This window comes from Paramormyrops kingsleyae, chromosome 16, assembly GCF_048594095.1.
Source record: "Paramormyrops kingsleyae isolate MSU_618 chromosome 16, PKINGS_0.4, whole genome shotgun sequence".
Classification (NCBI taxonomy): Eukaryota; Metazoa; Chordata; class Actinopteri; order Osteoglossiformes; family Mormyridae; genus Paramormyrops; species Paramormyrops kingsleyae.
The window spans coordinates 19,651,838-19,664,282 of record NC_132812.1 but is presented as its reverse complement, the minus strand read 5'-3'; the positions used below and the strand labels follow the sequence as shown (position 1 = coordinate 19,664,282).

Below are 12,445 nucleotides of genomic sequence, written 5' to 3'. Positions count from 1 at the left end.
TTCCCCCTGGAATCAATAAAGTGTACTTTAGCTTATCTTATCACGTGAATTTGGAATGTGCACAGATGATGATAGTGACTTGCTGAGTGTGAATAATGAGAGACCTTACCGTGGTTATGTTGTACATACACTCACCTAAAGGATTATTAGGAACACCATACTAATACGGTGTTTGACCCCCTTTCGCCTTCAGAACTGCCTTAATTCTACATGGCATTGATTCAACAAGGTGCTGAAAACATTCTTTAGAATAGTTGGCCCATATTGATAGGATAGCATCTTGCAGTTGATGGAGATTTGTGGGATGCACATCCAGGGCACGAAGCTCCCGTTCCACCACATCCCAAAGATGCTCTATTGGGTTGAGATCTGGTGACTGTGGGGGCCATTTTAGTACAGTGAACTCATTGTCATGTTCAAGAAACCAATTTGAAATGATTCGAGCTTTGTGACATGGTGCATTATCCTGCTGAGAGTAGCCATCAGAGGATGGGTACATGGTGGTCATAAAGGGATGGACATGGTCAGAAACAATGCTCAGGTAGGCCGTGGCATTTAAACGATGGCCAATTGGCACTAAGGGGCCTAAAGTGTGCCAAGAAAACATCCCCCACACCATTACACCACCACCACCAGCCTGCACAGTGGTAACAAGGCATGATGGATCCATGTTCTCATTCTGTTTACGCCAAATTCTGACTCTACCATTTGAATGTCTCAACAGAAATCGAGACTCATCAGACCAGGCAACATTTTTCCAGTCTTCAACTGTCCAATTATGGTGAGCTCGTGCAAATTGTAGCCTCTTTTTCCTATTTGTAGTGGAGATGAGTGGTACCCGGTGGGGTCTTCTGCTGTTGTAGCCCATCCGCCTCAAGGCTGTGCGTGTTGTGGCTTCACAAATGCTTTGCTGCATACCTCGGTTGTAACGAGTGGTTATTTCAGTCAAAGTTGCTCTTCTATCAGCTTGAATCAGTCGGCCCATTCTCCTCTGACCTCTAGCATCAACCAGGCATTTTCGCCCACAGGACTGCCGCATACTGGATGTTTTTCCCTTTGCACACCATTCTTTGTAAACCCTAGAAATGGTTGTGCGTGAAAATCCCAGTAACTGAGCAGATTGTGAAATACTCAGACCGGCCCGTCTGGCACCAACAACCATGCCACACTCAAAATTGCTTAAATCACCTTTCTTTCCCATTCTGACATTCAGTTTGGAGTTCAGGAGATTGTCTTGACCAGGACCACACCCCTAAATGCATTGAAGCAACTGCCATGTGATTGGTTGATTAGATAATTGTATTAATGAGAAATTGAACATGTGTTCCTAATAATCCTTTAGGTGAGTGTATATTTTCAATGAAATCTACAAAATAGCTAAATTCCATGAACTTTCCTTTTAACGCTGCCTTTGACAAGAAGTTCTGATTGTAAATTACATTATCTTTTACCACAATGAGACAACTATGAACATGTACTTGAATTATGCATACTTTTTTAAAAATCAAATGACTCTATATCACATTTGAAACAGTCTGGCTTTTTTTGTTTTTAGTGGAATTTATAACCATATTCAACTTGCAATGGCCCACCCAGGAGACCCCCTTAATATGATACATTTCTTCTCCAAAAACTATTTGCCTTGTTTAAAGGTCAAATCTGTGAATCTCAGAGAGGAAATTGCACCTGACCTACATAAGCTCTTTATTTATAGACACCTCAGTCATCTCAGAATGACTAGCTGTGTTGTCTCCTCATATTATGTCCGAAGTCACAACAATGAGATATTGAGAAATGCCCTCCAAACAGCCCTCCTAAAATCCAATTGCTATTTTTTTTAATTGCCTTATATTTTGTCCAAATGGTCCATCATATCTCTGTTTCTGCAAAAATCTGACTAATTGTAAACTTTCTGTATTTTTATATTAAATGTGATTGTTTTTATTTGTATCAAATGCAGGGTTGTAGTCATGCATATGTATGTTTATATACATAAAACAATGATGCGCAGCTGCACACTTTTTTGACCTAAGTGTAATCTCCCATCGGCTTAAGTGTGGGGTTTAAGTGCACACATTTTGGGCAGAGAAACTCCAAAATATGCATGTAACACATGTAAATAACCCTTAAGCGAGTTCTGCCACTGCCTTAAGTGCATTTTTCACTACCTGCTTTGGAGGGCTGTATTAATTCACGCACCTCTACGCGGCCAAATGCAATATTGCAGTCTTCAGAAAGCCGAACAGGTGATAAAACAAAACTTTTGAACATGTATCAAACATTTACAAACAAATGTTAGAATCCAAAACACATGTGAGCTATTCATATACAGTAATTATATAGAAAATATATAACGCTATAGTGTATAGAAAAACGATATATTTCAGCTTTGACAACTGCTAATCCGCTAACTCTAAAGTTTAATTTGATACAGCTAAACTGATAAACCACTAAAAAATTTAGCAGAAGCTAACAATAACCAATATAGCTATAATTATATGAATTTAGCTTCACTTTAGTTTTTGGATATGAAACCCTTAAAAACATACCTTGAGAGCTAAAACTTTAACCTGCTTAACCTGCAGGTCCCAATTCTCATAACATTTATTGAACTAGAGTGATTCCCCGGCAGCTCACAGGATCCTCATTGCTGAGGACCCAAGTGGCTGGACTAGGCCAAGGAGACGCCCACTTAGCATCTTGGCTGTGACAGCTTACTTCCTGAGCACCATTGACTGAGGCACGATTACACCGCTTAGCACTGTGCACTGTGCAGCACTAAAGTAACTTTACAATATGTGCACTCCTATTTTCAGATGGTATCATAGCTCAAAAAATATACAAAATAGTGGCTAAATAAATGCTAACACATAGTGTCTCCAGTATATATATGTGTGTGTGTGTGTGTGTGTGTGTGTGTAAAAAGCCTGAGGCATTCAGCAAAATGCAGTGCCACATATGGAATGGTCAGCTATTATTAAATATATTTAAGTAGGCCCTACCAAATATATATATATATATATATTTTTTATTTTTTTTCTCTCCCACATATTCTGGGAATCATCTTACGTCCCCCCCCCCACCAGTGTCCTGGCCCCTTGGGGGCTTTGCAACCCCCACTTTGGGAACCACTGATCTAACCCACTGAGCCGCACACTGCATTCATTTCAAATCCCAGGGTCAGCCATTGTTATGCCGTTAGGACCTGAGTGAGGCCCTTTGCCCTAATCAGCACTGAAAGTTTATGGGGAATTCTGGAGTGAAGCCCACAAAATAGATTTCCATCTTTATCTCTCAAAGGACATACTAGCCTTGGTCATTGGCCCAATTATAAAATCACTCTTCAGACCCTAGGATGTGAATCCGGTGCCTTCCAATCACAGGCATAGTGCCCTAACCGAATGAGGAGCACAGTACCCTCATTCCACACAGCTCAAAGCCCAGGTTCCAGTGGTCCCAGGGACTGTCTGACCCTTCTTACATAAAAAATGCGTCTAACTAAACTAGCTGCTCCTAAAGTAGTAAAAGTAATGAAAAGATGCGTGAGCTGGTGCAAGCAGCGCAAAACTTGGCCCTCTTAGAGATGAAAATAGTCATCTGATATGATTCATCTTTTGCTTAAATCCTGAAAGATTTACGTTCTGAGAGCTAAAGGATGCCTTCAGCCCTCGCGGTATGGTGGGCTGGGAAGCTTAAGGCACAAATATTACTCTTCAGGCACATGATAGCCAGGGAACGCGAGGCCATTTTGTAGGACCTGGTCTGCCTTATTGTGCAAACACTTTTTCCTCATTGTTTCCATATTCCAAAATAACAATGCCCCGCCATACACACTGTATAATATACAATCAAGTGCAGTTCCAGGAACACCATAATAAAGTCAAACACCTTCCATGGGCTCCCCAATCGCCTGATCTAATCATCACCAAAAGTTTATGGGTAGATTCTGGAGCACAGCCTGCAGAGGAAATTTCCACCTTCATCTCTCAAGGAACTTGAATCTTTTCTTTTCAAAGAAGGGTCCAATATAAATTGAAGGTTCATTTTGGCTATGATGCCGTCACTTCATATCTCCTGCAGTTATTCGGGGTATTATGTTGGCACTGCTGAAGCTCATGGGTACCAAATACAGCAGTATGTTTACAAGCCGTCAAATTATATTTCTGTTTTAAATCTTTTTATATTACTTTGTGGTTGAAAGTTTAATTCTATCAGGGGTGGGCAATCTTATCCAGAAAGGGCTGTTAGGTATGCAGGCTTTCACTGCAACTCCCTAATTAAATTGCTGATTAGTGGACTGATTGGCTGAAGAGCCCTCACACCTGGGTTTGAACAGCTGACCTAAAGGTTACCCCAAAAACCCGCACGCACACTCACCTTTTGAGGATATGACCCCCTGCCCCTGGGCTATGACATTCGGCAGAAGGAAATAGGACCAGACTTCTGAATGACGGAACTCCACTGAAGAGGCATTACTGAGGAGGAGAGAGATCCCCCTACAATGAAATACGACAGTGCTATTCAAACGTGTCTGACAGGGCGCCCCTAGGGCTGATATGTTTGTTCTGACCCCGAAATCTTTATTTAAATAAACTTGAAGCTCAACGGGAAGGATAGGCCAACACAGAGATTACTAAAGTCCAGGGAAACTTCTGACATTGCAAGTCTCCCTATTTTTAATATTTCTAAAAGTTTTAATTTCTGCATAGGTCCGCCACCCTCACCTGCGCTCGACCCCCCCCCCCCGCAATTCCTTCGTGCCCCGACAAGGGGGCGCCCCGCACAGCTTGAATGCCTCTGTTTTACGAGGTATCGGGGAGGCAGGAATCGCCCGCTTTGAAACGGAGCTGCATGTACCGTAAAGACTCTTATACGAAACAGATACTGGGCTGCAGCTGTTAGGCCGTACAAACTAAGACCGACAAACACAGACAGATTTGTTTATATGCTTAGAATATAAACAGAAGAGTACCGTTTATGCTAATTACTTAGTTTCTTAAGACATCGACTCGTTTTGCATTACTAAAACGAAATATTTATATGCATATAATTACCGACGAGTTATTAGAGGTGGGGAAAATAACCATATTAACATTTACTTATACTTGACTTTTATCTGTTCAAGTTTCGGCTGCAGCTCATTTCTAGAATTGCTTGTAGGTGAGTATTTTTTAGCCTTTTTTGCTCCTTAGGGAATACTTTAAAAATACTTCGTTAAGCTGTTCATATTCAGTAATATGGAATTATCGATGTTTATGGAGAAAGGTCTTAACTCTGAGCATAGTGTTAACTGTAAAAACTGAACTTCGTTTTCATAAACGTCCCGCTTGAATAAATGCACTTAAATAAAAGCAATACTGGTACAAACTTAATAAAGCAATTAATCTTTTTGATAAATATTTATTCCAGAATGATGCTTTTCAAAACGGTGCAATCGCTAGTTTTATTTAATAATGATTAACCGTGCAGCTGTTTTACCTAAGGCTTTCGACTTAATGAATATCTTATTACCTTCAATTTCTGTGCAGAAGGAAATTTCACACACATTCATAAACAGTTTGTTAGAAGTTTTCAGCTCTTAGTATCATCACCGAGCTGATCGACGCTTTCTCAGAGTTTATCCCTGAAGTTTATTCAGCGTGTGCGATTAAGCTTCAATAAATCAACAGCGCACAAAAATCCGGCAAAAGCAACACCTTCCCTTAATCAGGCACACTTTGAGTGTAGGGAATGTGGTGGTCACATTGCGTCATTGGCTGTTAATCGAAAATGCTTTCAAGTACAAACACTTGGAACTATCTTTGATGGAAAATTTAAAAACTAGACTTTTTTCGGTCTTTCACCCTTTTATGTTTTTTTACATTATTATTAGGCTATTTCAAATGTTATGCAGTAGTATTTTCCTTGATTGCAAACCACATTTGGAAGTTTTGAAGAGCATGCATGTATGCACACACAGACAATAAGGCTGTCAATTTTTTTAATTTTGAAAATAAGGAAGTGGTCTTCAGCCCGAATATTATAACTTAAGTCCATGATTAAAATGCACTTTGTATGCACACATCACAATGTCCAAGATAACTGCTAAAATGACTCTGGAAGTCGTGAGTAATTCATTAATAAGATGTGCCGTGTGCAGGCATGTTTGGTATGTGGAAGCCTTTTATTCATATGTCTTCGGATACTTTCATATTATACGAAAGTGACACGGCGCCTTGGACTCTCCCTCTTTAACTGCATGCTTGTTCTTAGTCTCTTGTAATATATAGGTAATAAATGACATCATGGATCGCCTGTGTTTCTCCTTCAGCCTAAGGAGCGAAAGCTCACCTTTTCTGTTTTCACAGTGTTCGCTGGTTTGTTTTGTTGCTAAATTTGTGTCACATTTTACCTGTAGTGAGTGTGTGTCCAGGTATACCAAATGTCCCCACAACGTGATGAATACCTGTTTTGTTTTTTTTTTTGTTTTTTTTTTACCTTATGGGAAAACTCTATTTTATAAAAATCCGTGACTGCAAAAACTAAAAATGCAAAATCTCTTGTATTTTGTTTGGTTACTTATGGTTATGGTTAGGGCTAGATAGGGGTTAAGGTTGTCATAGTTAGCATTAGCATTTTTCCCATAGAAATGAATGAGCGATCCCCATAAAGATATGATTACACGACTGTGTGTGTGTGTGTGTGTGTGTGTGCGTGCATGCGTGTGTGTGGGTGGGTGGCCTTCAACAGTCTGACATCTCATCCAGGTGCCTCCTTTCTTCCCATGTACTTTTTGGGATTAGCTCTAGAATCAGTCTGGAAAAGTGGTTGAGGATGGATGGATGGGTGGATGGATAGATAGTATAAAGTGGAATATTAACGATGGCCACACTGTTTACTTTGCAAGTGTGTAAATCATGAAGAGAAATAGTTTTTTCCCCCTGTAGATAGGTATTTGTTTTTTTGTAAATGTGCACTATTGCCTTACTAGAAGTAAATATTTTGCCAGTTCTCTTTTTCATGCTTACTGAGCTGCTCAGGAAATGCGTGTTGAGGACTTGTTGCTCACATGTGTGAAAAGAAGCCGCAGCCTTTACTGCTTATAAATGAAAACACAGGCTCTGCTCTGGCAGCTACACATCTAGCCTGAAAAACACTGCATGATTTTATTTAACTGCCTTCTATACTACTTGTGAGTATAATTTTATGCATTTCTAGCTCTTTTCAATATTATGTAAATACCAAATTATTTTGTCCTGTTGTCCACTTTTATTTTTTTCAATTTCATTTTTTGTCAGAGGTTTCTAACACTAACATTCAGATAATGCTTCTTGTCTTCTTCTTCTTGGTTATTGTGCCTGACTTCTATTCTGGAAATTCTATCAATGTGCTGAGTGCTTTATCCATTAAAATTCACCTGAATAATGCATTTATTCCCACATTGATGATGATTATCTGCACAGATACTGGGCCCTAAAAATCTGAGTGGCCCAGTCAGCCATTACATGCAGCGCTGCAAATGTGCGGCTCGTTCCCTCATTACCTACAATGGTTTTTTAAAGAATATGGTTGTATCAATTATAGATAAAAATAGGCAGTTTGATGGGTGGCTTAAAATTGTAATTCACAACAGCTTTCCTGAATTTTTTTTTATTGTCAGCTTTTCTTAAGGTATTTTTAGGTCACATGGCCTAAAGAATATGAGGTCATACGCAAGTACTCCTTAAAAATGATCCATGAATCATTGGATGCATGACACATGGTCGGTTTGCATGGCATACCTGTTTCCTTAGGTTCTCTCAGCCATTTATTAATGAAAAATATTGCTACACTTCTGAGTGTCTTTTTGATGTATCAAACTGTGTTACTATATCTGTGTTAGTTATAAAGTCCTTAACTGAAATCACACGTTTTTAATTAATTAATCAAGCATATTTTTTCTTCCTTTTCTCTTACAGATGCGACAGAAATGCTGAGCTGCCTTTTCTTCATTTACTGCTTTTTGAGTGGCACCCTTTCGCAAAATGTTTTGTCTTCCAAGGAATCACCTGAAGGATCTTGTGGCAGACTGTGCTCTTGCACAGAAAAAGACAACATGCTGTATGTAAACTGTGAGGAAAAGAATATTGACAGCATTGCTAAAATAAAGCTACCACCAGCCAGACCATTCCACCTTAATCTGTATAAGAATGACCTTGTGGAGTTGCTTCCGGAGGGATTAATAGGTCTGAAGAATGCCCATTCACTTAATCTTGGTGGAAACAGCATCCAGCAACTGGAACCTGGGGTTTTTCATGCACTCAGCTTCCTGAAGAAGCTCTACATTAACAAAAATTTTTTAGTTGCGTTAAAAGAGGACACTTTCCTGGGTTTGGTCAATTTGGAGTACCTCCAGGCAGACACAAACTTTATTGAAGTTATTGAACATGGAACTTTCAATAGACTTATACACCTCAAAGTTCTGATACTAAATGACAACTCCATCAGAGTCCTTCCAAGAAACATTTTTCGCTTTGTTCCACTTACGCATTTAGACCTGCGCGGAAACCAACTGCAGTCGCTGCCTTATGTGGGTTTTCTTGAGCATATTGGCCGTATTGTGGAGCTTTTGTTGGAGGACAATAAATGGCTGTGCGACTGTGAAATGCTTCTTCTAAAAATTTGGAGGGACACCATGGTGACACAGTCATCCGTCAGCGAGGTTGTGTGTGACAGTCCAGCCAATCTGAAAGACCATTCCCTCAGCAACATCATGAAGGACGATTTGTGCCCTACATACGGTGACACCAGCTTAGAGGAATCTTCCAAGTCATTGAATATGGTTGCTACACCATCTTCAAAAATCCTAAAGTTGGTTATTGCAAGTGACGATGCAATATTCACGACACCAACACCCGTACTAACATCTGACGTCGCTTGTGTTGAACTCTGTTCTTGTTTAATCAGCTCAACTGCTGGTTTTTTAATCCATTGCGAGGACAAAGGTATTAAAAGAATGTCTGAGCTTGGATTTCTGCATCAAAGTCCCACAGATCTTGTCTTGACGGGAAATATGATTCAGAGACTTTTACGGGATGATTTTGTTGCATATGAAAGTTTGGTATTGCTGAATTTGGCAAACAACAAAATTGATTATATTGAAAATCAAAGTTTTCTCTGTTTAGGGCTACTACAAAAGCTCAATCTCAATGGAAACCGAATTGATCAGTTATTCTCAGGTATGTTTTTCGGACTTAACAGCCTTGAGCAGTTGTATTTAGAGTACAATGTAATTGAAGGCATCCATCCAGGTTCATTTAGTGCCTTGCCTAATTTGAAAATCCTGTCTTTAAATGGCAATCTTCTTCATAAACTTCCACCCTATATATTTCACCATCTGCCACTAATTAAAGTAAACCTAATGAATAATGCATTTAAGCACCTGCCTGTGATGAATGTATTGGATCAGTTGATAGCTCTGAGGCAGATTTTTTTGGATGACAACCCATGGGACTGCACTTGTGATCTGGTTGATTTTAAGCAATGGGTTGAGACCCTACAAAAGTATAGTGTGTCGGGTAGTATTTTGTGTCAGACTCCAAATAAAATAGCTAAAACGAAGCTGGAGATTGTGAGTCAGGAAGTCATGTGTCCTGACCTAGTGACATTCTTACCAATGCCAACTGGTACGTTTGCTCACGGTGTGCCTTTCCCCTCCACAACCATTAAAAGTACAGGTTTCTACCACCATTTCACTGTCTCTGTCCCATTTTCAGTCTTTATCGTAATATTTTTGATTTTTCTTCTTATAGTCGTTTTTTCTGCCAGTGGGATTGTTTTTTTGATTGTGCATCGAAAACAAAGGTCAAAGAAGAAACACAGAGAGGATCGGCCCCAAGACGGCGGCCCAGTGGATGTGAAACATGGCATGTCTGCCCAAAAGAACTGTTGTCCTTTGACTGAGAGGAAGACAGAGAATATAAAACAGGACCCCACATACAGCCCCGCTGCCACAGATTGGTATAATCATGACTGCCATACTCATTCGAAATATCAGGGGAAGGAAGACAGAAGTCAGAATCACCAGGAAGAAATAGAATTATTGTCACGGAGTTTAGTCTATGCTGCACCACGAGGTGTCGTGTTGGATTGGACTAAAAATGAGCATTTTGAGCTTAAAGGCAATTCACAGACAGACCCAGAATACCTAGAAATAATAAATCATCATAATCATCATTTGCAATAAAAATGAGTTTTTGTACCATGGGTAGTTTTGCATTAAGCCTATAAATTATTTTGAATCCAGTTTCAAATAAATTATTATCATTTTATTTCTTCCTGGGGATTTATTATTATTATTATTATATTAATATTAATAATGATAATTATTATTATAATGGAAACAGTAACAATAAAATAATTTTAATTTCACTTGTCTGATGAAGTATTTTTTTTATATTTCATAAAATTTCTCAAATGTATATATCATGACAGCTTTTTTTTCCTTAGTCTTTGTTATACTGATTTGATATCTTGCCTTTTCCGTGTGTCACAAACACATTTTAACTATGACATAAGCAATAAATTTCAAACAGACACAAAACAAAAAAAAATCAAATTTCTCCCATTGCTTAGATTTATTTGCTGGTAATGCTTACACTGTATATATTTAATTCTGTACATATTTAAGGATCTAATGAAGGTTTAAAGTGAGCGTCTGACTAGGTAAGACCCAAATCCTGTTTGGATTTTATGAATGACTTTTAAAATGGGTGATGTTCCCCTGGCTGAGCCATTCGCCCTGATTCCGGTGATATAAATATCCTGCCGTATTTCCCCATTCACTTCACATAGCTCCATTCACTTCTCTATATTTAGCCATGCTTCACCCAGTTTAATAGTGTTCTTACATAATTAAATCTCCCAAGTCAATCCCAGACCAATCAGAAAGCAAACGTATCCTGTGCATACCTGGGCATTTCTGCAGAAACACATGCATGCCGGTGTGAAACATGCCACTCTCTGATGGAAAACAGATGCACAGGACAAGAGAACTGGTGAGTGGATGGGGGTAATTTTTTTAGTACTCTTAAGGTGAGACAAGCAGAAGGTCTGAGTCACACTCAAAATTACTGCGTTACTCTCTCTAACACACTAACATAGCAGGAACTGAGAGAGGAAGACCAATGCATGAGGGTACCCTGCTCTCTCAAACACACAGTAAACTTTCTATATACTCAAAACAATTAATTCCAGATATCTTCATCCCACCTGCAAAATATCCTTGTTTCACATTTGGCATGAAATATGGACAACCTGGTTACTGCAGTGAACAAAAAAAACAAAAAACGAGTAACTGGAGAATGAAAACCACAGGCAGCAAAAGAGCATGAAGACACACAATCTAAAACCCCAGAAGTGACAGCAGTATGCAACAGCAGCAAGAAATGTAAATAAAGATGCTATTATGTGGGAATCACCGGCCGCATCTCAGCTTATTGTATCAGATCAGGGCCTGATTGTGAACAATGTCAAGGCAAGAAATATGCAAGAGAATTTAACATCACTAGAGCTCACATCCACTTTCTTTAAAGTTTTTAGGTCTGCTTATAATGTATAAATAATCTGTCTATCTTCTGGGGTGGCTTTCCCAAAAGTGATTAATTTTAGCGAGTAACAAACAAGATAACGAACAATGCAATTAAAGAACGAGTGAGGCCTACGTGCATTTCCCAAAACTCTTAGTTATTCCAGAACTTACAAACAAACTTTAACTACTACATTGTTGGCTTCTCCCCAGCCTCCGTGTAAGAAAATCACAGACTGTCGATAAGAGGCACATCCATCCTACGTATTTCAATGGTAAAATCTGATGATTGTCAAATGTAAATAAAAATATAAACTAATTATAAAATTAATACATCAAAGGAACCAAAATTAAGGACAAAATAATTTAACCTGTTGAAAATAAAAATGGGCTTGTAAACAAAACACAATGGTGGAGGATACTTCTCAAAAGAACTTATTGGGGAGGTGGTCAAAGATATATTTTAATAAAATAATTACTGCAATGTTGTGCAGCATAGTACACATAAGAAGAACAGCACAGTAACATTCAGGGGGAAATCTTGGGAGAGCCCCCAAAGTCTGGTGTAGGCAACGGAATCACATCTTCCACATGCCTAAAGCCCTCTTACAGCGGTGTATGTTCTTTGGAGTGCGGTGTGATACCTCTCTTCAGCCACAGTTTGGGGATTCAACACTGGAATCAGCAGTTATTAGCTGAGATATACCTGCTGTCTCCCAATAACCAGCCACCAGCTGACATACCATCCTTTGCCATCTGAGACACTCCAAAAATGTCTGCAAGATGTCCTTCATGGTTACATATCACCTGGACATTTAGACCTAGTGCCCAGAACCCTTTTCAGCAGGTGCAGGTGTGAATATGAATAGGGTTAAGGGTTCCATCCACTGCACCTACAAG

The 12,445-nt window shown here is 39.2% G+C and overlaps 1 protein-coding gene across 10 annotated transcripts in view; it reads left to right on the top strand.

Moving 5' to 3' along the window:
* Window positions 1-10,389, top strand: part of LOC140577587 (SLIT and NTRK-like protein 6) — a 56,396-nt gene extending 46,007 nt beyond the window's left edge. For 4 of the 10 annotated variants that reach the window (XM_072700692.1, XM_023793074.2, XM_072700693.1 and 1 more), the window contains one exon: window positions 7,938-10,389. In XM_072700692.1, the coding sequence (XP_072556793.1) occupies window positions 7,938-10,204 (2,267 nt within the window). In that variant the 3' untranslated portion in view covers window positions 10,205-10,389. Of the gene's footprint in view, window positions 1-724; window positions 782-4,811; window positions 5,161-7,144; window positions 7,172-7,937 lie in introns of those variants that run through there. The other 6 variants (XM_072700690.1, XM_072700694.1, XM_072700696.1 and 3 more) reach the window with 5 other exon arrangements.
* Window positions 10,390-12,445: the final 2,056 nt, after the last annotated feature.